Raw genomic sequence first — 23,588 nt, forward strand, 5'->3', positions numbered from 1 at the left:
TAAAGATTATGTAAGCCTTACAGTTACGTAAAAATGTTTTTAAAAAAGGAGGAGATTCCCGGCCTAAAATTAGGAACGCTTAGAAAGCATACCTAACATAACCGTCGCACTCTGGACGGGCTGACTGGATCTTATACAAGATTATACTTATACTCTTCAAACAGTAGGGCTGAACGCTGTACTCCATGTTTTATAAGTGCAGTGCTGCATCAGGGATTTCCGACGGGCTTATTTTCTATATATATGAAGGTGTTTTTATTTCTGTACACAGTCAGGATTCATCCGTCATTTCATCTCATTTCAATTAAACGATTCAATTAAAAATGAATGTTTGATTAATCCTCGGGTGGTTTCCTAAGCCCGAGCCAACCTTCCTGCCCTCCTCTCTTCCCGTTATTAATGATGCATGTTTGCTAGCTCCGCTTTCAATTACAGAAGCTGGAAAAAAAAAACTTGAGAGTTAAGAAAATAATATGAAATCATCAACGTGTGTGTGTGTGTTTAGAGCATTATACATGGTGGTTGTGGGTGGTTCGGTGTTGGCATTATACAATGTAATCAAGATTTCCCCTGGGGTGATGTTGGCTGGTCCTCAAGGTACTTACTGTCTCAGGGTAGACTCGTTTCTTCTTTGATTTCTTTCCTCTATTTTGTTATTTTATTTGTGTTTGAGGATAGACTAAGAATTACTGACACGACTTGTCCTTGGACTCCTCCTCTAGGCCCTCTCTGTCTTAGGGATGAGAGTGTAATCTAGACGTCACGGTGGTCCCGTCCTGCCCTCTGATCGCCTAGATGGACTTAGTCCGTCTTAATCACACTCGTCCATTCGCTCAGATCTCCACAAGTCGGCCCAGGGGATTTAGGGGCGATGCATTGATTCGGGATCAGGTGTTTCGCTTTACTCCTATTCATATTGAAGGTGATCCATCACAGGAGGCATATTCTCCTTTAGAGACTGTATCATGTCCACTCTTTTGCGCTGTAATACACAACCTGATACACAACCTCCCTGATCCCTCTCTCTCTCTCTCTCTCCCTCTCCCCCTCTCTCTCTCTCCCTCTCCCCCTCTCTCTCTCTCTCTCTCCCTCTCCTTCTCCCTCTCCCCCTCTCCCTCTCCCCCTCCCTCTCTCTCTCTCTCTCTCTCTCTCTCTCTCCCTCTCTCCCTCCCTCTCCCCCTCCCTCTCTCGCTCTCTCTCTCTCTCTCTCTCTCTCTCCAGGCTTGCCCAGTCAACAAAGTATCTGCGAGTTAAAGAGGAGGAGGTGGAGGAGGAGATTGACCTGAATACCATGATCACAGGTAAGACACCCTGCCGCTCCTGAGCTCTTTCACTTTCTTTCTCTCTCTCTTTCTCTCTCTTCTCTGTCTTTGTTAAAGTCGTAGAGTCTACTGAAACAATTACCGTGGCTTTTAACTAAAGGTCTGGCAAGTGTCCTTACGTGGAGTAACGCTGCTCCCTTAGGCTTTGTGTCTTCTCAGGACCCTGAGAGAGGTTACCCAGAATTCAACTCACTTCCCCAAACTGTCGTCAGGCAGCAGACGCCTGCTCTTGTCCCCGAGTGGCCCCAGTGAGAGCGTCTCTCCAGGGCGTGTGTGTTGTACTGTCTCTAGCTCACTGGGGCAGTTAGGAAGAGCGCTAGACTGGCAGGTGTGTGTGTGTGTGTGTGTGTGTGTGTGTGTGAGGGGGAGGTGGGGGTGGGTGGCTGTGTGTGTGTGTGTGTGTGTGTGTGTGTGTGCGTGTGCGTGTGCATGTGCGTGTGCGTGTGCGTGCATGTGCATGTGTCCAGGATGCGTTTGTGTATGTGTGTGTGTGTGTGTGTGTGTGTGTATGTACAGTATAGTGTGGACCACAGCTCATCCAGGCTATTTGGCTGTAGCGGTTGTGGTCGATGATGATGCCACGGCCTGTAGAGGTTCTAGTGTGTTTGTGTCGGCCGCAGAGGGCACTGTTGGAGAGCAGCCAACACACCTTCCTCACTGAACCCCACAGCAACGACGGTGTCCGGGTCCGGGTTAGAACTCTGCTTAAAGATGCATGTCCCACCATGGCTATGAACACAGTGACTGGCAGGTTTTTGTAGACTTGTATAATTGATTGTCAATCATGGGTGTAAGTGGAGTTGTTGCGTGTGAAATGGGAGTATTTCAGAAGCAAGGTCTTTAGTTACGCTTCACCCGGTTCCCCCCGGTTCCCCGGCCCCCCACAGCCCCCACACAATCACTCAGTCTGATGACTGTGAGCACAGGTGGAACCGACTTTCAACAACCAGGAGAAATTACCCACAAGCCTTTATTTGGATTTAATTTCACTATGCAGCATGGCTGGCCCCTGATAGTATCTTCTGCTCTGATGGTTTCCATGCCAAGCCTCATTGGGAGGGGGCGGGGGGGGGGGGGGGGCACAGGCACAGGCACAGGGAGTGTGTGTGTGTGTGTGTGTGTGTGTGTGTGTGTGTGTGTGTGTGTGTGTGTGTGTGTGTTTTGCTAAGATGACCGTTTTTTCCACCAGAAAAAAAAAAAGAGACTTTTATAAAGAGAGAGAAACTAATTTTAGCTTGACGACGGTAATAGCAACGGCTCCGGCTGCCCACGGGAACGATGAGAGGAAGTGAAAGAAGTCTGGGTGTGATGACAGAACACATTACTACCACGGCCAGGGTCGGCCAGCACACACACACACACACACACACACACACACACACACAGACACACCACGCCACAATCCCTTACCTTCCGACCACAGGGACTCATTGCCTCCGGCATGAGTGTGTTTTCTACTGCCTCACTGAACCGATCCTCCGTCCTGCTGTGAAGGATTGATTCTGAGGCCAGGATTCTGACAAGGATTGTGTTCTGACAGGGTGATCATCTAGGGGACGGGAGCTGGAGCGTGGCCCAGCGTGTTAAAGCCGACGCTTCCCAGGCCCGTGACGCTCCGTGGCTGTGGCAGGGTTTCAATTACTTTTCCGTTTGCCATTTTTTCCTCTCTGTCCTCTCCCCCTCTGCTTCGGATATCCTGTCAGTCACTGTCCTGTTTTTTTTGTTTTTTTGTTTTTTTTAAGTTAGTTTTTCTGAGTGGGGCAGTCCCTCACTCATATTGTTCATTTTATTGGACAGATATAGTGAAGACAGACAGGAAAGTATGGAGAAGGAGGGAGAGAAGGTATGTCAGCAGGGCATGGGCCAGATTCTAACCCATGAACCACACATGGGCATAATGTGTGCACTGTAGACCGCGGGGGTTGGACCACTGGACCACTCCAGGCCACCACTCCTCCTGTTTAAATACTTTTCTTTTTCTTTTGACTCAGACTGTCTCTGTCTCAGAGTCTGTGGTGAAACTGACACGTGTGAGAATCCTCTCTGTAGCAGAACTGTTCCTTCTACCCATTCTTCACCTTCTCTCTCTCTCTCTCTCTCTCTCTCTCTCTCTCTCTGTCTCTCTCTCTCTCTCTCTCTCTGTGTGTCTGTCTCTCTCTCTCTCTCTCTCTCTCTCTCTCTGTGTGTGTGTGTGTGTGTGAATGTTTATCTCCTGACTGTGTGGATGTTTCATTCGTGGATGATTTCATTCAACTTTATTGTCGGCCTCAGTGGCCTTGCGGTTAGAGTGTCCGCCCTGAGATTAAGAGGTTATGAGTTCGATCCCTGGCCGAGTCGGACCAAAGACTATAAAAATGGTACCCGATGTCTCCCTGCTTGGCACTCAGCATTAAGGGTTGGATTGGGGGTAAGACCCTGTGACATACCAGCGTAATGTCCAGGGGGTGTATTTGTACATAGGAGATAGGCTCCTGCCGCCTAAGGGCCGTTAGGCTCAAGAACCATCGGTTCTCAAGGCTTACTTACAGAGAACAAGTACTTAGACATGAAATGCAGTTCACCTACTTTCTAACCAGAAAGTGCAAATAGTGGTATTGTGCAAAACTGACAGTAGGCCTATAGGTATTACATTGAGTATGAATAGTGAATATACATGAGTATGATACAGTTGTGAAAATTATATGTACCGTTATGAGATGATTATCAATATGATATGTACAATGATGAGATGAATATCAATATGATATGTACAATGATGAGATGAATATCAATATGATATGTACAATGATGAGATTAATATCAATATGATATGTACAATGATGAGATTAATAACAATATGATATGTACAATGATGAGATTAATATCAATATGATATGTACAATGATGAGATTAATATCAATATGATATGTACAATGATGAGATTAATATCAATATGATATGTACAATTATGAGATTAATAACAATATGATATGTACAATTATGAGATGACCGGCTTCTTGGGTACCGTACCAGGGTGCGACCGAGACGGCTGTTGTCCTTGACGATGGTCCCGGCCGCCCCTCTTCCATCTCTCAGAGTAGCTGGCGCGGAGGGCTGGGAGGGTGTGGAGGGCTGGGAGGGTGTGGAGGGCTGGGAGGGTGTGGAGGGCTGGGAGCTCACGGCCGGTGATGGACCGGGCCGCTTCCACTCCTCTCTGCAGGGCTCTGTACGCTGGGACGCAGTGCAGCTGCTAGCCTGCTGTACCAGGCGGTGATGCCGTTGTTTTGATCAATGGGGTAAAAATAATAATAATAATAATAATAATAATAACAGGTTCATAGTGCAGACAATCCTCGCTGGAAGCCAATGATCCAAACAGCATGTCTGGATATGGTTGTATACATAACATTACTGGATATGGTTCTATACATACACATTACTGGATATGGTTCTATACATAACATTACTGGATATGGTTGTATACATAAACATTACTGGATATGGTTCTATACATAACATTACTGGATATGGTTATATACATAAACATTACTGGAGTGTTTACCTTGAAGGAGCGCCAACATTAGAGTGATTAAATCAATGGAGGCCAGAGAACAATAGTGGTAAACACTGAGCGTCCCCTGAGCCCTTTACAGTCTCGTCAGCTCATGTCGTCCATTTTAGCTTTCTGTGACCCGCGGAAACAACTTGGAAGACGACCACCATTACAAATCCTCAAAAGTTGGGAGAAATCTGATGTATTCGGTTCCAAAATCAGAATTTTGGGATAAAATGGTAAGGATATATATATATGAGAAGTACTTCCCTGAACAATTCACACTGTGAAGGATCTTAATGTTTGGTGAAAAAAAAAGATTAACATTGAAATTTCATTACCAAAAAGCGCATTTTCTCTCTCTCTCTCTCTCTCTCTCTCTCTCTCTCTCTCTCTCTCTCTCTCTCTGAGAGTGGGTGAACATCCTGCACCGTAGCATTGATTTGAAACACCACTGAGAAGAGAGAGAGGAAGAAGAGAGTGGGAAAGGGTGAGAGGAGAGAGAGAGAGACATAGGAGGGAGACAGAGGGAGAGAAAGGGAAAAGGTGCAGGGAGAGAGACAGAGTGAGAGAGAGAGGAGGAAGAGAGTGGGAAAGGCTGAGAGGAGAGAGAGAGATAGAAGGGAGACAGAGGGAGAGAAGGGAAAAGTGGAGGGAGGGAGACAGAGAGGGGAGGAAGAGAGCGGGAAAAGGTGAGAGGGGAGAGAGAGAGAGATAGAAGGGAAAGAAAGAGAAAAAGTGGAGAGAGGGAGACAGAGAGAGAGAGGAGGAAGAGAGCTGGAGAGGAGAGAGAGAGAGAGAGAGAGATAGAAGGGAGACAGAGAGAGGGAGAGAAAGTGAAAAGTGAAGGGAGGGAGACGAGAGAGAGGAGACAGGGAGTGATGGTGATTTTGCACAGCTTGTGTGGCGAAGTGTCTCCCGTGGCTCCCAGCAGATGGATGGATGGACCTTGATGGAGGACAGACAGGAGAGGGCACGGAGCTGCCAATCAGCCCGCCTCTAATCCCCTCTGCTGGGGAACCCAGGGAGAGGCACCGGGCTCCTGCCACACAGCACACAGGCATGTTCTGTTTATACGGCTGCCAATCCTGCAGACCCGTGTTGAGTGTCGTATTGTGTGTGTGTGTCGTATTGTGTGTGTGTGTGTGTGTTGTATTGTGTGTGTGTGTGTGTGTGTGTGTGTGTTGTATTGTGTGTGTGTGTGTGTGTGTGTGTCTGTCTCTCTCAGTTCTACTCCATTTTGGCTATTCAGAACGTGTAGGAAACCCTCTGTCCCTTCATAATGCTGTCAAACTGCCCAGACTCTCTCTCTCTCTCTCTTCCCCTCTCTCGCTCTCTCTCCCCCTCTCTTCCCATCGCTCTCTCTCTCTCTCTCTCTCAGCAGTCTTTAGCTCTGGTCCCTAAAGCAAATATGTTTTCCACATAAGGTAATCAATGTCCCCTCCTCCCTCTCCCCCCCTTTCTCTCTCTCCTCCCTCTTTCACCCTTCTCCCTCTTCTCCCTTCTCTCTCTTCTCTCTCTCCCTCCTGGATCACCAGAACCAGTTCTGCTCTCAGTGTAACAGATGGTGTGCATCTGATCGCTGTAGCTGAAAGACACCCTAGACACAATAATTTTCCAACACCCCAGTTGCCCCCCCCCCCCCCCCCCCCCCCGCCTCCTGAGGTACCTTCACGTTCTACTGACTTGTGTTTCTGTATGAAAAGCCAGCTAGGATGGTGAGATTGCCAATCTCCCCCTAGGCTTTTGTACTCTATCTCTGTATGCGTTGTGTGTCCTTATCAAGTTATTACACAGCTGAGTTCTTTGCTAGGTCGGAGTTCTTAAGTATTAAGTTTGCAGTGAGGTCGAGATTAGATCTCTTTGTGTGTGTGTGTGTGTGTGTGTTTTTCTTTTATTTGTGCTGTTGTTCCATTATACACCATAGTCAATGTTTTCTTATTAAGCTGAGACTTTCTACAGTGTGGCTCCTGCCACTCAGGTTTGAGGACAGGGGGCGTCAACTTGATTCGATTCAATTCCGCGGTGCTTTTATATAATCGATGTATAATATAGATCGCTTCAGCGCTTAGCATTGTGAGGAGGTGCCACTGCACCAGCCCCGCAGTAACGTTAATGGTAACAAGTGTTTGCGGTTTAAGGGGCCAGCGGCCCAGCCCAGCCCAGCCCTACGGAACCGTATAATCTATCGGTTGCCATAGCAGCCAGAGGGGAGCCGGCTCGCCAGCTCTCGGGAGAACTAGGGCAAGGGGGCGCGATGACTACCACCCACCTTCCAAAGAGGGTCTGCTTCACAGACCGCTGGCTCTGAGGGAGCTGCTCTCTCTCTCTCTCTCTCTCTCTAGAGCGGGCATCTCTCTCTCTCTCTCTCTCTCTCTCTCTCTCTCTCTCTCTCTCTCTCTCTTTCTCTCGCTCTTGCTCTCTCTCTCTCTCTTTCTCTCGCTCTTGCTCTCTCTCTCCCTCTCTCTCACACACTTACACACTCTATCACACACACGCACACACACACACACACACACACACACACACTCCTCCTGCGCGGAGTAGAGGGGCCTCTATCAGACATCTATCTGACAAGACTGATGGGTCTCATAAAGGCAGCAGGCTGTAGAGGCTCCTCTGCCGGAGATGGATCACCATTAGTACAGCGACCTCGCTGGCCCTGCTAAGCACTTAGACGACACAAGGCCCTTCCAAAATGTTTTTGAAAAACTTGAGTTTGATGTTGTTTGGAGAACATCTGTGACTTATTAACAAGCTGTATCCTTTTTTGGCATAAAAATGCCTTTTTTAACGGATGACTTAAGCAACTATTTTGGCAGTGTGCAAAGTTGCTGAATTCTACTGGGGCGGGGGGGGATGGTAGATATTTGTATTGTGTAAGCAGAAAGATATAGTTCTGTCTTTCTATCTGTCTATCTATTTCCCTCATCCGCCCCCCCCCCCCCTCTCTCTCTCTCTCTCTCTCTCTCTCTGTCTCTCTCTCTCTCTCTCTCTCTCTCTCTCTCTGCACTGAATAAATGGGTTAGTCCGATTGATTTTGTCCTGTAAACATGTCAACGTATCACGTTTTGCTCTGCCAAAGGCAAGACAAATATCGTTTCTATAGACGTTTGCTTCACATGCAATTTATACATTTATGCGAGCTCCCGGGAGGAACGTACAGTAGCTGATCCCACACCCACGCTCTCCATTTACTAATGTGGGTGAATAGTGCTTCTTTCTGCCATAATTGACATCCCAAATACATCTTCAACGGCATCTTTCATGTCTTTTGAAGAGCGCGTTCGCTCTGTTTAGACGAGATGAAAGGTGCCAGTGATTGGATCTCTCTCCTGGCCTCCATCCGCTGCATCAAAGCCCGCAGACGAGACAGCTCAGCCCGTCCTTTTCCAAAAACCCAGGAATACATTATTCTAATCTGCCGCACCGTCCCTCCCGCTGCCGCAGCTATGGAGAGGCCTTAGAAATCCACCTAACGTCATCGTCTTCATCACGATCGTCACCATCTTCATCTTCGTCATGATCGTCATCATCTTCATCATGATCGTCACCATCTTCATCATGATCATTATCGTCGTCATCATCATCATCATCGTCATCATCATCGTCATCATCATCGTCATCATCATCATTTTCATCATGATCGTCACGATCATTATCAGGGCTGGCTTTCAGTCTGAGGCAGACAGACCTAGGGTCATTTTTTAAATATATAATAAAGGAGGGAAGGAAAGGAAGGAAGGAGGGGGGGGAAAGAAAGAGGGACATGTGTAGAACAGAGTGTCTGGAGCAGACTGTATCAGGATGAGGGGAGCTAACACAGCAGATGCCTCCCCTGTTACATCCATCCTAGTCTAGCACCTGAACAACAGCTGAGAACATGATGTCTCTTGTCTGTCAACTGATGGGGAGATTAGATTAGATTAGATTCAACTTTATTGTATTTGCACAGAGTACAAGTACTGAGACACCGAAATGTGGTTTGGCATCTATCTAAACTGGGTGCCAATAGTAGCGAAGTGCGAAAGACAGCTGCTGGGGCGGCTGTGGCTCAGGAGATAGAGCTGGCGTGGCGTCTAATGATCGCAAGGTCGGCGGTTCGATCCCTGGCTGCCGAGGTGTCCTTGGGCAAGACACTGAAGCCCAGATTGCTCCCAAAGAGCCGGCTGGTGCCTTGCATGGTAGCTTGCCGCCATTGGTGTGTGAATGTGTGTCTGAATGGTTGAATGAGAGGCCATTGTAAAGGGCTTTGGAATAAGGCGCTATAGGCTATATAAATGCAGTCCACTTACCATCTCCATGATAATGTAAACAGTGCATGGTATTACAGTATAAGGTATTACATTGTTAATACTCAAATAAAAGGGAATATACATGTGATGAATATCAATATGATATATGTACAGAACAGGGCAATAGGTCTTGAGGTATGTGACATATAGGGCCCTATTATGCACTTCTTAACTTGCCATCTTAAGTGTTAATTAAGACGCACCACCAGGTTAAGACCTACCGCCACCCTTATTATGCGCTTCATACGCGCTACTGCTATTATGCAGGTGTCGATAGGCGCCCACACATAAGACGTAAAACTCCTGTGCATATATTGCTCATTGTGGGAGTGTTCATATGTTAATGAAGTGCACTAGGCGCCCCTGCTATTATGCGATCTGACTTTGCTCCTATCGCTAAGAAGTGGTTTGAAAAGTTCTTAAGTTTAGACTTCATGCACGTTTTGAAACACGAGCGCGCCTCCGCGGTTTGCGCATGCATGTGGGCACACATGAACACGCACGTGGCTCCACGGCAAGACGTCAATTACGGTCACAGTATAAATGCTTTATTTCAGAAGGGAGAGGCAGAGAAGCGCGCTGACCTCCTTCTCAGGACTTCCATAATAGCATAGCGCTAATGACTCAACGCAGCCGGTTCTTAAAGGGAATGGCACCTGGCACGCTGATTGGGTTGATTGAGAAGACGCCCAAAACACACCCATGACTAATTTCTTTGCTTAGCGCCGGGTTTTAGGCGCCCACTACAGCACGCATAATAGCAAAGTGGCCTTGACCACGCCTCCACGTCTTAAGTTTAGATCTACCGCCTCGTCTTATTGATGAAGTGCATAATAGGGCCCCATACTGTCTGTAGATGTATCATTAGAGACCATTATAATAAACTAAGACTTAAGTATCTCTGTCTGTCAGCTGTGAACTGATGGGAGAGATTTCAGCTGAGGGTTAAATGTGAGCGGCACTGATGGCCTTCTGCATGGTGGCAGTGTGACACCCCTTCACGCTGAGTGATGGCCTTGGCTCCAGACCAAAGTGACAGCTCACCAAGGTTGAGGTCTGGGTTTACTGTAGGCCACTGATCTCTTTGGAAAATCTGCCAAATCAATCACAGCCCCTTATGATCCTGTGACACAGAGAATTATGTTCACGTTTAAGTGCCTTAGCGAACCGTTGATCTCCCTCACAATAGCACACGTCTAGACGCTGTCCTTTGATTGGCTGGAGGCGGGGAAGCCCCAGTACTCTGGTTTGTTTGTCCTGCTCGTCGACTTCCTCATAGACGCAGCGTCCCCCTCCCTTGTAAACCAATATGATGACATCATTCTCTGATGACATCATTCTCATATCGGATATATTTGGAATCCTTCCACTTTAGTTACGGGCCTTGCGACGGTAATTAGATTAAAACAGCTAGTTTTTCGTCAAAGACACAAGGTAAGAGAACTGGATGTAATTTGTGTAATGCACCCAGTGCTTTGTATTCATCAGCTGGTTCCCATAACCAACATGACCATCAATCAAAATCTTTGAGTGTAACTACTTTAAGGACAAAGTGGAATATTCTGGTATATTCTATGTATCATTCTTGTGCTAAACGCTTACTGCTCCTCTAGTCCTGGTATATATACAGGGGTGCACATACCTGGTGCGCCAGTGCGCATGCGTCGCCAAAATGCATGCTGCGCGGCAGATCAGCCGCATGAAGGCGCTTTTGCGCACCAACAGCTGGGTCCAAGAAGCAAGCCCCACTAAGTAACTATTTGCCGTCCCCTCAGCCCGACGAGTAATCCATCAAAACAGTCGACCGACGACATCCACGGCGACTCCCCTCACGAAAACATTCGGAAAGTATCGTAACTCGTACTTTCATTCCGCGTATCGTGTATTGCACGGTTATCACGCCGACACGTGAACATTCAGTCCCGAACGACTCGTCGCTAAAAGGAAAAACAACACCAAGGGACTTCACGTTTCTTTTCTCTGAAGCTTTCAAACGTTCAGACGTTTGTTTTACAGCTTCATTATCGCACCTAGACCCCTGACCCAGGGAATATGGTTGGGAATTCAATTAGAAAAAGAAAAAAAAAGGCATTGTTGCACAATAAAAATAATGAGCTATTTAAAGTGATAGCCTACAACATCCTCTACCATGGTTGAAATTGAGGACAGTGATAACTTACAGCAGTAAAGAGAGCAGTGATGATGATGATTAAGCTTGTAGCATAAATAAATGCTTAGGCTGTAACTTTTTGTTGAAAAGTTGATTTCAGTGTTTACAGAACAGAGCAGTGCTTAAAGAGATGTCCGTTTATTTCAGTGTGTTTAAAGAACAGACATTCAGGTAGTGCTTAAAGAGATGTCAGTTGATTTCAGTGTGTTTAAAGGAGTCTGACAGACTTTCATGCTTAAAGAGCAGTCATTTGATTTTGCATTTGTTTATTTTGTTTTGCACACAATAATTTGTTCGTTCATCTTTATTTATGAATAAATGTCGTTTTGCTAATAAGTTATCCATGTATCCCTTTTTTATCCATCCTGTGGGACGGGTCGTGACTCGCGAGCTCGGGGAGCACCAAGCAGCATCCCTAGGTGCTCCTCTGAGCACTGGCCCCAAAAAGTTATGTGCACCCCTGTATATATACTTCAGAGAAGTGTGCTCTACTTTGACATAAGGGGCGGCTGTGGCTCAGGAGGTAGAGCTGGCATCTAATGATCGCAAGGTCGGCGGTTCGATCCCCGGCTCCTCCTGTCCATGCGTCGAGTTGTCCTTGGGCAAGACACTGAACCCCAAATTGCTCCCAATGAGCGGGCCGGCGCCTTGCATGGTAGCTTGCCACCATTGGTGTGTGAATGAGTGAATGAGAGGCCATTGTAAAGCACTTTGGATAAAGGCGCTATATAAGTCAGTCCATTTACATAACCTGTAGCTAGTGGAATTTTCTAAGTTGAAACATGTATGTTTAGCTTCTGCTAAACTGCTCCACTCGTCCTGGTATAGACTCTGAGAAGTGTGCCCTCGTTCGACATAACCTGCAGTATCTCACCTCACAGCAGTTGACTTTTCCATCATTGTGTGTTGTGGAGAGCTCATCATAGACCTGTGAAGGCTCTGTGTTGTAGTGTTCCGTTGTCATGTAAGCTGTGAAACTGAATATCACAGAATCAAACACAGGTCTTTGTGACCTTCCTCTCATTGAGTACAACACAGGCTATGGGGTCGGAAGGTCTACTGTGCTTATCTGGTCAAACAGGAGGCGTCCTCTCTGCTGCCTGTGCTGTTTGCCTGCTGGAGAGGGCCCGTGTTTGTTAAGCTGAATAGTTAATAGTTTTTTTTTCACCGAGAACTCTTCTTACACGGAAGCCCTACGTTAAGCCATTAGGCAAATATTTCTGTCATGATTCTCAGCTCCCAGTGGTGCAGGATATCTGAAGATATATATACAGTATATATATATATATATATATATATATATATATATATATATATATATATATATATATACCGGTATATAGATATATGTATCTATGACTATATATACACACTATATGGACAAATCTGGAGCTGTACAGCATACAATGCGATTCTAGAGAATTGTATGCTTCCAACATTGTGGCAACAGTTTGGGGAAGGCCCTTTCCAGTTTCAGCATGACAATGCCCCCATACACAAAGTGAGGTCCATAATGACATGGTTTGCCGAGTTGTGACTGGGAGAACTTGATTGCCTGCACACAGAGCTCTGACCTCAACCCCATCAAACACCTTTGGGATGAATTGGAACAACGACTGCGAGCCAGTCCTTCTCTCCAGTGCCTTTAGATCAGTGCCGACCTCATTAATGCTCTTGTGGCTGAATGGGAGCAAATCCCTGCAACCATATTCAAAAATTTAGTAGAAAGTCTTCCCAGAAGAGTGGAAGCTGTTATAGCAGCAAAGGTGGGACCAACTCCATATTAATGCCCATGGTTTTAGAATGAGAAATTCAACAAGCACATATTGTTATTGGTGTGATGTTCGGGTGTCCCAATACTTTTGTCCATATATTGTGTATATTCACAAAACACTTTATTAGGAACACTATACTAATACTGGATAGGGTGTCCCTTTGCTCTCAAAACAGCCTCAATTCTTCATGGCATTGATTCCCCAAGATGTTGGAAACAACCTTTGATATTCTGGTCCATGATGACATGATTGCGTCACGCAATTCGGGCAGATTTTTGCAGCTTTCATGCTGTGAATCTCTGTTCTACCACATCCCAAAGGTGTTTCAAGTTTCAAGTTCAAGTTTCAAGTTTATTGTTACGTCACATTACAAAAGTAATGGCTTCGGTTCCAGACATTGCATTGCAGCACAAGACATAGGGCATAATAATCAAGCATAATTCAAGATAAAAAGTCACAGTAGTACAGGACGTAAGTAACACAATAATAGGCATAATACAAGATAAAGGTGACAATAGTACAGGTAAGACAATACAGGATACACTAGTGGTGCCACTAGTGATAATAGAGAGTTCAGTAGTAAAGTGGCCTTGAGCTTAATGTTACTGTAGTCCGTGTACATGGGGTGAGCTAGGGGAAGATAGTCAATTATCTACTGTGGGCTTGTTCAAGAGCGTGATCGCCTGGGGGAAGTAGCTGTTTTTCAGCCTCTTGAGTTTTCGCCCTGAGGCTCCGGAAGAGGCCTCGTCTCTTGGTGGCAACTCTCGGTTCTAACAGGCTGCGGTTGGGATGGCTGGGATCTTTGATGATCCACCAGGCTTTTCTGACACACCGTTCATCGTATATATCCTGGATGGAGGGAAGCTTACATCCGGTGATGCGCTCAGTGGCCCTCATTGTCATGTTCATGAAACCAGTTTGAGACAACTTTTGCTTTGTGACATGGTGCATTATCATGCTGAAAGTAGCCATTAGAAGATGGGTACATTGTGGCCATGGAGGCATCCACATGGTCAGCAACAATACTCAAATAGGCTGTGGCATTCAAGCAATGATTGATTAGTATTAACGGGTCCAAAGTGTGCCAAGAAAACATTCCCCACATCATTGCACCACCTCCATGAATGAGAAGGTGTACATGTGTTATAAATAAAGTGTTCAGTGAGTGTATGTACTGTATATATAAGCATAAATAATGGGACAGTGAAGCATTTTTCTCTTCTTTCGGCTCCAAAAGGCTCCAATTACTATGAGGTTAAAGTAACGATTCTCCAAATGATGCACTCATGTTTAGTATTTGGTGGACAATGCTTTGTATGGAGGCTAATAAGTGCCTGAAGTGTGCGGCCCATTGTACCCCACCAGACGCTGGGTATCTTCTCTGGTGATGACGCTCTGCTAGGCCCGTACCGCACTGCAGCCATCTTCACATGTTCTCATCATCAGGAAATGCATGTTCAATGGGATTTAAATCTGAAGATTCTGACTTCAGTCAGATTGGCCAGTCAAGAAGACCTTTCCACTTTTTGACCCTGAGAAACTCCCTAGTTGCTATGGCAATATTGCGTCATTGTTTTTACTATGAAGTAGCGGCGTCCAATTAATTTGGAGGCACTTGCTTGCTCTCGAGCAGACCAGATGTTCCTGCAGGTCAGAATATGAATGAATGAATGAATGAATGAATGAATGAATGGTCTTTATTGTCATTGATATAGTACAGGTACCAAACAACGACATTTGGGAGGGGGGGGCTCCCCTGGTGCTAGGAAGAAAAAAACAAGAAAAAAAAAACAAGAAGGGAAAGGAGCTGGTTTACATAAATAAAGGCTATGTACACTATCCACTATACTATACTATACAAATAAAACACTGTGCTGTACTCTATGCTATGCTATACCTATTCTAACATTTCCTATTTCTCTGCAACCTTATGTACCCTAGGGTTGTCACATTGCACATAGTGTTATTGCACATTCATTTAAAGTGTCGCAGTTTGCAGGCTTGAAATGTACACATTTGTGCCTCAGCACTACACCTGATTTTTCAATCCAGCAGCTGCCATCAATCCGTCCAGACTGTCCATTACATTACATTCTGCTGCTGCCTTTTTGTCAGACCTCTGCAGGCTTCTGAGGTACTTTTTTAACAAACTGTAACCCGGCCATCCTTTTTGAGGATAACTAGTGGTTTGTTTCCCTTGCAGTGAAGCGTCTGTTTGGCTGGTGATGTATTCTGTGGATGGTATTCTCTGACACATTCACGCCTACCTCATGGAGAGTGTTCCTGATCTGTGGGACAGTGTTGTTGTTTTTTTCTTCTTAATTATGGTGAGCAATCGTTGGTCATCCGCTGTGGAAGTCTTTGTTGGCCGACCAGCCCGTTCACACGTAGAGATCATTGCTGAGCTCACCAGTGCATTTGTTTCTTTTTTAATGATGTTTCAAACAAAGCCTAAGGTTTTGGCTATGCTTTATTTTTCAGCCTAATGATGACTTTCTTTGACACTTCTTTGGTCTTCATGTTGACATGAGAAAATTCCAAAGGCAAATCCAAAGCCGAGAATCAATACTACAGATTGGCATCTCTCTTATGCCTGCACAAACAATGTGATGGACCACACTTATAACTAACGAGAAACACCTTCAATATGTACAAAAACACCATCGAATACAACTAGCAATCTCTACTTTAAACTCATAGTAATTGTTTGCTAAAAAAAAAAAGGAGTGTGAAGCCAAAAGAGGAAAAAATGCTTCATTGTCTTCCGCAGGGTACTGTATGTAAATAAACAGAATGGGGACAGTTTGTGTGTTTTTTGTGGTAGTCGTTTGATGATTTTCTGACAGGACCGAGGCGGCGACAAAGACTCAAAGAATCAATGAGAGCGGCTGGGAACATGGAAACATGACGATGCGTTTTCACTCAAGACTCGTCTGGAAGTGTGTGCTGTGACCGCATTCTGAAGTAATCAATGTTGCCCAGAAATCCATATTGACTCAGGAGCGTGAGTGCAGTCCTGCAGCGTTATATCCCAGAGGAGGCAGCTGAGCCGAGACAGAAAGAACAGACGTTCTCTGAAGGAGTTCAAACACAGCACCAAGTAATAACCCAACACTATAGATAGTGTTTAGTTTAGTTTAGTTTATAGTTTCGTGGACAGTCCCCCATTAATTAATAGCAGTAAAACAGTAACAGTAACAGTAAACGGAGCAGCTTTTGCAAACATGGCTAATTTCCAGCTGTAGTCCCCGGCAAGTTGTTAATATGCACCCTAAAATACTAGCAGTATTTATAGAATAGCAGATAGAATAGCAGTAAAGCAGCAGGGCTAGTTGAGAGGGTAATGTCAGTATGACATTATTATTATTATTATTATTATTATTATTATTATTATTATTAATATTTTTGGGGGCAACTTAGCTATTTGTGTGTGTGTGTGTGTGGGTGTGTGTGGGTGTACGTGCACGTGATGTGTCTTTCCCACACTGATAGATAGAGATATTTCTGTAGCCTTGATGGATGTGGGTTTGGCAACGAAAGGTCCCATCGTTCCCACTCATTCAGGGCAGAGGGTAAATAAAGTCGCCCAAATTTCCAGCATTCTAGAGCACCAAGTGACTATATTCACCAAAAACGCATGAATGATGATGCTACATTTAGTAGCCAATCAAAGTATTGTTGCTAGGTAAATACCACATACACTCTACTGTAGGTGGGTGAGTGTTCCGGAATTCTTTGGCAGTTGGTGAGTTAAACTGGTTTGGAAACATGATTACTGTGGGAGACTCAACTGTCGACCAAGCTCATGACCATGACGGCATTATTATTTATTTCCAAACCAGTTTAATAATCAACCTGTCTTCAAGTCCGCCTGCGAAGCAGAGCTACAACTGTCTTTGCATATACCCCGGAGATTCCTTTAGATCTTCACAAGCGTGGAGTATGATTTAAGGGTTAGAGGGTGGTTTGTTGGCAGGGTCGTACATTTCAGAGCTCGGCTCCTCTATCCATCCCCCACACGGCTGGCCCTGTGAGAGACACTCCCCAGTCTCCTGGGCTCTGTCCTGGCTTCAGGCCCAGCAGGCAGCCCCTCCTCACTGGCAGCTCTGGAGAGATGACTGGACCTCTGTCCGGATGCCCACAGAGAGAGGGTTGGATTTTGGGGGGGTGGGGGGGGGGGGGGGGGGGCTGGAGAAGGGATCGAGAAGAGAGTCCATATTTCCTCTTTACCTATCCTATCCAGTCCTGGACAGGGGCCTGGTCCCTATTCATCCAGCCATCCTCTGTGCTGTTGTAAAGAAGGGTCTTGGCTGGGACCAGCTTATTGAGTTAAAGCGTGGCTCTCTTTGAGAACCCAGTTTTGAGGACATCCGGTAGTTGGAAGGGTACACTGTTTCTTACATTTACATTTTTGGCATTTTAAAGACGCCTTTATCCCAAGTGACTTACAACATATACATGATGTGTATTTAAAATACAAATACGCTTTGTCTAAGTAAGTGAATCATCTATCCATCAGTCATTATACGAAAAATAAATCTATGCTAGGACCAGGGGCCGCAATGGTAGAAGCTTTCTTAAATATTAATTTATGTACAGTAGAGAAACTGTTCAGGGGGTCAGTGGGGCTGAAGAGGTCTTTAGTTAAGATGTAGCCTCTGCAGTAACGCTGCGGTCCTGACAGCAGTAGGAAGCTTGTTCCACCAGCAGGGTGCCAGGCAGACAGAGGTGGAAGAGCGGAGTGATTGGGCAGGGGGTTGGGGGCTGACCATTGCTTGCAAGTAGGGAGGGGCTGTTCCCTTTGCCGCCCAGTACGTGAGCACCAGGGTCTTGAATCTGATGCGAGCTGTGAAGAGTGCGAAGGAGGGGGATGACATGGGAGAACTTGGAGAGATGGAACACCAGACAGGCAGCAGCATTCTGGATGAGCTGCGGAGGTCTGACGGTGGAGGCATGGAGCCCGGTCAAGAGTGTGTTGCAGTAGTCAAGACGGGAGATCAAGAGTGCAGCTCTCTCTTGTGAGGAATGGACGTATCCTTCTGATGTAGAGGAATAATCTACAGGAGTAGTGCTGTCGCTGCGATGTTCGCCGCACAGGATAAGTGGTTGTCAAGGAATCACCCCTAGATTCTTGGCTGTCTAGGTGAGTTCTCTGCTGTAATGGAGAAGTCTTGGAGAGAGGGCATGCTTCCCCAGAGAGGAAGAGCAGCTCTGTCTTGTTAAAGTTGAGCTCGAGGTGGTGGGCTGACATCCAAGCAGAAAATACATGTAGAGACACGTGTCACCACCTGTGAGTCAGTGGGGGGGGGGGGGGGAAGTCAGCGGGGGAGAAAAAGTTGAGTGTCGTCTGTGTAGCAGTGATGGGACAAACCATGTGAGGATATTACCGAGGGAGAACAGGAAGAGGCCTAGGACGGAGCCCTTGCTATCCTCTCCACGTCAAGAGAAGGGATGCGATCTGTAGTTCTGGACAGCAGACAGGTCAAGAGTTGGTTTCTTGAGAAGAGGCTTGACTCTGGCTGTCTTAAAGGCAGCTGGGACAGATCGTGTGGATAGAGAGGAATTGATTATGGTTGTAAGAGAAGGAAGGAGGTCTTTGGAAATGGATTGGAGAAAGCGGAAGAGGATAGGATTGAAGGGGCAGGTGGCTGCCTGCTTGGATGTGACCAGTTTTAGAATATTCTAAGGGGAGGGGGGGGGAAAGAGCTGATAAAGCAGATACAGAGTGTAGCGCAGCGGGTTTGGGAGGAGTGGTAGCAGTGTTGGTGAGAGGTAGAGAGAAAGAGCTGCCAATGTCATCAACCTTCTTTTCAAAGTATGTGCCAAAGTCATCCGCAGACAGGGGAGGAGGTGGGTTGAGGAGTGAGGAGAATGTGGAGGACAGTTTCTTTGAGTCAGGGGATTGAATTTTGGAATGGTAGTAAGATGCTTTAGCAGCTGATGCAGAGGAGGTGTAGTTGAGGAGGAGAGAGAGAGCGTCTTCTTTACTTTATGCATCATTGATTCTCCAGCAGCACTGTTTGTTGTGAGCTTTTGCTTCTGAAATGTAAATCAGAATAGTGAAAATACCTCCGCTCATCCGTAATCGTATTTAGCTGAGGTGCTGGAGCTGAAGAGTATCAAATGGAATAGAAAAGAAGCAGCATCCGGGTGTACAGGTGTACAGGTGTACAGGTGTACAGGTGTACAGGTGTACAGGTATGCCTGAAGAAGGTCTATGAAAGGCCGAAAGCTTGCGCAATAAATACATCGATTTCTGCACAGTTTTGAGTGTGCGGATGCTTATTCTTTTCCATCAATTTTCCATCAATTTCCCTCACACACTTCTGCATCGGTGGATTCAAACATGTGTTTACATGCCGTTCCTCATTCCATTCCATGCATTATAACGAGCCCGCGCACTCTGATTTCCACCTCCACCGGCCTCCCCCGTTACACACTCTTGTCATAATAATCTTGTTGTACGCGGCTGCCGTATGTTAGCATTCAGGATAACAGTTATTTATGTGCTCTGCTTAACATGACAGCTGTTACTGTTTGATTCCCAGCGGCCCTTGTTACCCTCAGCAGCATTAGTCTGTGTTAGTACCACTCAGGCTAACAGCGCAACACGTTCACATCACCTGAGGATGTTAGCAAGCCATGTCAAACACTGTCTGACAGTGCGCCAGCCTATCATAGGCGCCCAGGTAATACATTGTGACCGTTGCCATGGCGATCATATCCGGGGCCTCTCTGTGCCTGATCGTGGTGGTACAGTAGCAGTCGCTTACCTGGGATGTCACTGCCTCTACACGCACACACACACACACACGCGCACACACAAACGCATGCACACGCACACACACAGCCTGGCTGGACTGCCTCCCCCAGGGCTAGAGAGTGTGTATTCCATGACACGACTCTCCCCTGAGACCGAGCGCTCAGCTGAGCGTCTTGCGTGCCCACAGAGGGCAACAGGGCACCGTCACGTCACACACTCGTCTAAGCCGGTCCCCAGAGAAACACACACACACACACACACACACACACAGGGTCACACTGTCCCAGAGGTCCTATCCGAACACACGCACGCACGCACGCACACCAGACAATGCTCACCTCAGCGATGAGTCATAGCAGATCTCTTGTTTTATTTATTCTGGTTCTGTTATCAGGCAGGGCCTCTCCTTGTGGGCGACCCAAACCCAAAGTAAAAGAGCTGAATTTGCTCATTTCTGCAGGAAATGAGGTAGTTATTATTCAGTCAGTAGCTACTGTACGGTGCTGCTGTTCCTGCTGTTGCTATTGTTGCTATTGTTGGTCATAACGGTTGAAAGAATGCTAATGCAATGTATAATTTTGTATGTGTGTTTTGTATGTTTTTTATGAGATGGCCTATTCTCCCTAAAAGACTGTGACATGTAACTCACTAAGAGAACTTTAAATTCTTCCTGGCGATGCCGTGTCATGTTCCTCAGCAGATATTGAGCTTCAAAGGGATCCTCCCTCCACTTCTATCATGTCTTATTCATTGTTGGGTCATTTAGATTCTTATTTAAAGAGGAAGACAGGAGAAAGGCATTAGCCGAGGTGACAGTGAGCCTGGGCGACTGGGACTCAGTATGTAGAGCCGGCGTCTAATGATCGCAAGGTCTGCGGTTCGATCCCCGGCTGGCCATGTGTCGAGGTGTCCTTGGGCAAGACACTGAACCCCAAATTGCTCCCGATGAGCGAGCCGGCGCCTTGCATGGTAGCTTGCCACCATTAGTGTGTGAATGGGTGAATGAGAGGCCATTGTAAAGCGCTTTGGAATAAGGCGCTATATAAGTGCAGTCCATTTAGTAATTCTTTGTCTCTTCTAGTAGGCCAGAATGCAGATCTGGATTATATAGTGGTGGTTTTAGCGACCTTTTTAGTCAGTGGTGTCGTTCCGACGGCTTATTTAATGCTGAGTGACAATATTGCACTATGAACACAGCAGACTAGCACTTCAAACGACAGTGTTGGTATTACTATGGATTGACTGTAAGTGCCACACAATGGCCACACATGCCCCATTATCCACAAGCCACATACTTTTTACTCAGTACTTACAATAGTGTGGTAGGCTATTTCTTTCCCAGTGGGACAACACAGTGACAGAAACGTTGATGGAAAGCAGCTGAAGTCACGGGCAGGAAGCAGTGTGTTCCCTTCAGTTGACTCTAACCGCAGATCAGATCAGGACTGTATGATCTGGGCCAGTCTGGGAGAGAGGAGCAGAGATGGAGGTCGATCAGAGCTGCTGTGGTACTGGAGCCTGTGTGCTCATGGATGGAAACACTAGACTATTATTCTGTTATCCTGTCATTCACAGGACTGGCAAACAGCAATGGGCTTATTCTTGAAAAGAGCATGTGTTTTACAGTAGGATGCATGATCTGCAGTGTGGGGCATAGTCAGGTGTTGTATATGTATTCAGTATTAAGGCTCATGGCCATCCTTACATAACTATGGCATTATCAAATCAAATCAAATCATGTTTTGTTTGTATAGCGCATTTCTCACAAAGATGTGACCCAATGCGCTTCACAGAGAGCAAAGAAGATAAAGCAACAACTGAGATGGACATTTAAAACCACATGGTGACAGAACACGCAAGCAGGCAAGGACAAAAAACCTGTACACTGTGCATCCAGGAGAATCCCCTTGCAGCCCTCTACTTACTCATAGAGCGACTACCTCCATTATAAAGCTGTTGAATGGGAGGAAATGGAAAGGTTGCTTCTCTCTAGGGACTCTGAATGCTTGGGCAAGTTCTCTCTCTCTCTCTATCTCTGTCTCGTGTGGCTATTAGGGGTTCTGAATAGGCACATCGAGAGCAGAGCAGTCACGCAATACTCTTCAACCCGTCCGTTTCCATAGCTCACTCAGAATGCCGCTGGTATTTATAAACCATGTAAGTCAGTGTGATCTGGACTAGCTTTTATCCATATTGTTGACATGTTAAGTGCTTTGAGTCCATGAGAAAGCGCTAGGACTATACACATGTAATGTATTATTATTATTATTATTATTATTATTATTATTATTGTTAAATTAGCCCATTATGTTCAGACTCTGTTACGCCACCAGCCGGCAGCCTTCCATACAGTTCTCCTCAAAGCAGGCTAATTCATATTTAATGACAATTATTTATTACAAACTTAATTGATCTGTAATATCCACAGGCGTCCGTCTCACTTAGCCTACCACGGTTGAGGCGACACCCTCCGAGACATCCACATCCAGTAACATCTAGCACTAACCACACAGTAATGATCTCTGTCATACACATCCAGTAACATCTAGCACTAACCACAGAGTAATGATATCTGTCATACACAGTGCTAGGTCATGGCTGCGGCTGTAACCCAACATGTGAAGAAGCTCTTAATCGTCATGGTTTCTGTTTGCGTTGCCGTCGATACCTTGTGGCCACAACCATGCGGTGGAGAGGAAAATGGATGGATGGTTAAGTAGCATTTTCCAGTGTGAAACCATCAGTGATGTATCGATTTGTTCCACGTCGAAGAGTGAACTTACCGTAAGGAGATTAGCTTCGGTTAGCTTGAGGCTAGCACGTGAGGAAGAGATTGCTTTGTCAATGCACGGGCTGTAGTGAAAGAATGGAACAGAACTGAAGATGGGAAATTCTTCAGCTCCACTTAAACGATGACACAGGATCATACGTGACATCAAACAAAATACATTACAAAACAAGTGTACAGTAAACATGTTGCCCACTACTCCCCTCCTTGTGTGAATCAGTGACAATTATTCAAACATATGACTCCAAAGTACCCAGAACAGTTAGTGCTTATTTGATTCATTATCATTATCATTGCTTCTCACAGCTTCGAAGAGGTTTGAAGGAGCTCGTAGCTCTTTTTTTGCTTCATTTCCAAGGATTTGACAGTATTATCTGAAAACAGTCACTTTGCGCTGTCCTCTTTGCAGCCTATTATGACCGTTTTTTCTTCTTCATGATAACAACCAATCACTTTAACCGCACCGTCACACGATGAATCCTATTATAGATGGGGCGGCTATGGCTCAGCTGGTAGAGCCGGCGTCTAATGATCGCAATGTCGGCAGCTTGGCGGTTCGAACCCCGGCTGGCCACGTGTCAAAGTGTCCTTGAGCGAGGCACTGAACCCCTAATTGCTCCAGGGTCGCTTTCTATGGCTCTGACGCCAGAGCAGCCACACAGGAGCCACAGAACAGCCACACAGGAGCCACAGAGCAGCCACAGAGGAGCCACAGAGGGCCATCTGTATGACAAGACGCATCCTTCACCCAAGGTTTCTTCAAACAGTGTCCCAGTGGTGTGGGGCATAAAGCGTGCGACATACGAACGGACGGGAGCGTGTGACAACCCGATCCACAGTCCCGATGTCATCACGGGGGACACAACACATCGCCGCACTGTGGGCATTCACATGAATACCACAGGAACCTACAGAGCGTATTAACACAGCAACGTCTGCACTC

The 23,588-nt window shown here is 46.1% G+C and overlaps 1 protein-coding gene across 1 annotated transcript in view; it reads left to right on the top strand.

Annotated features, from left to right (window-relative positions):
• l3mbtl4 (L3MBTL histone methyl-lysine binding protein 4) overlaps positions 1-23,588 on the top strand; it is a 77,194-nt gene that overhangs the window by 35,871 nt on the left and 17,735 nt on the right. The window contains exon 16 of the mRNA XM_080544434.1: positions 1,222-1,301. Within this exon, the coding sequence (XP_080400560.1) occupies positions 1,222-1,301 (80 nt within the window). The remainder of the gene's footprint in view (positions 1-1,221; positions 1,302-23,588) is intronic.

The sequence above is a fragment of the Nansenia antarctica genome (genome assembly GCF_963989245.1).
Source record: "Nansenia antarctica genome assembly, chromosome: 13".
In the NCBI taxonomy this organism is placed as follows: Eukaryota; Metazoa; Chordata; class Actinopteri; order Argentiniformes; family Microstomatidae; genus Nansenia; species Nansenia antarctica.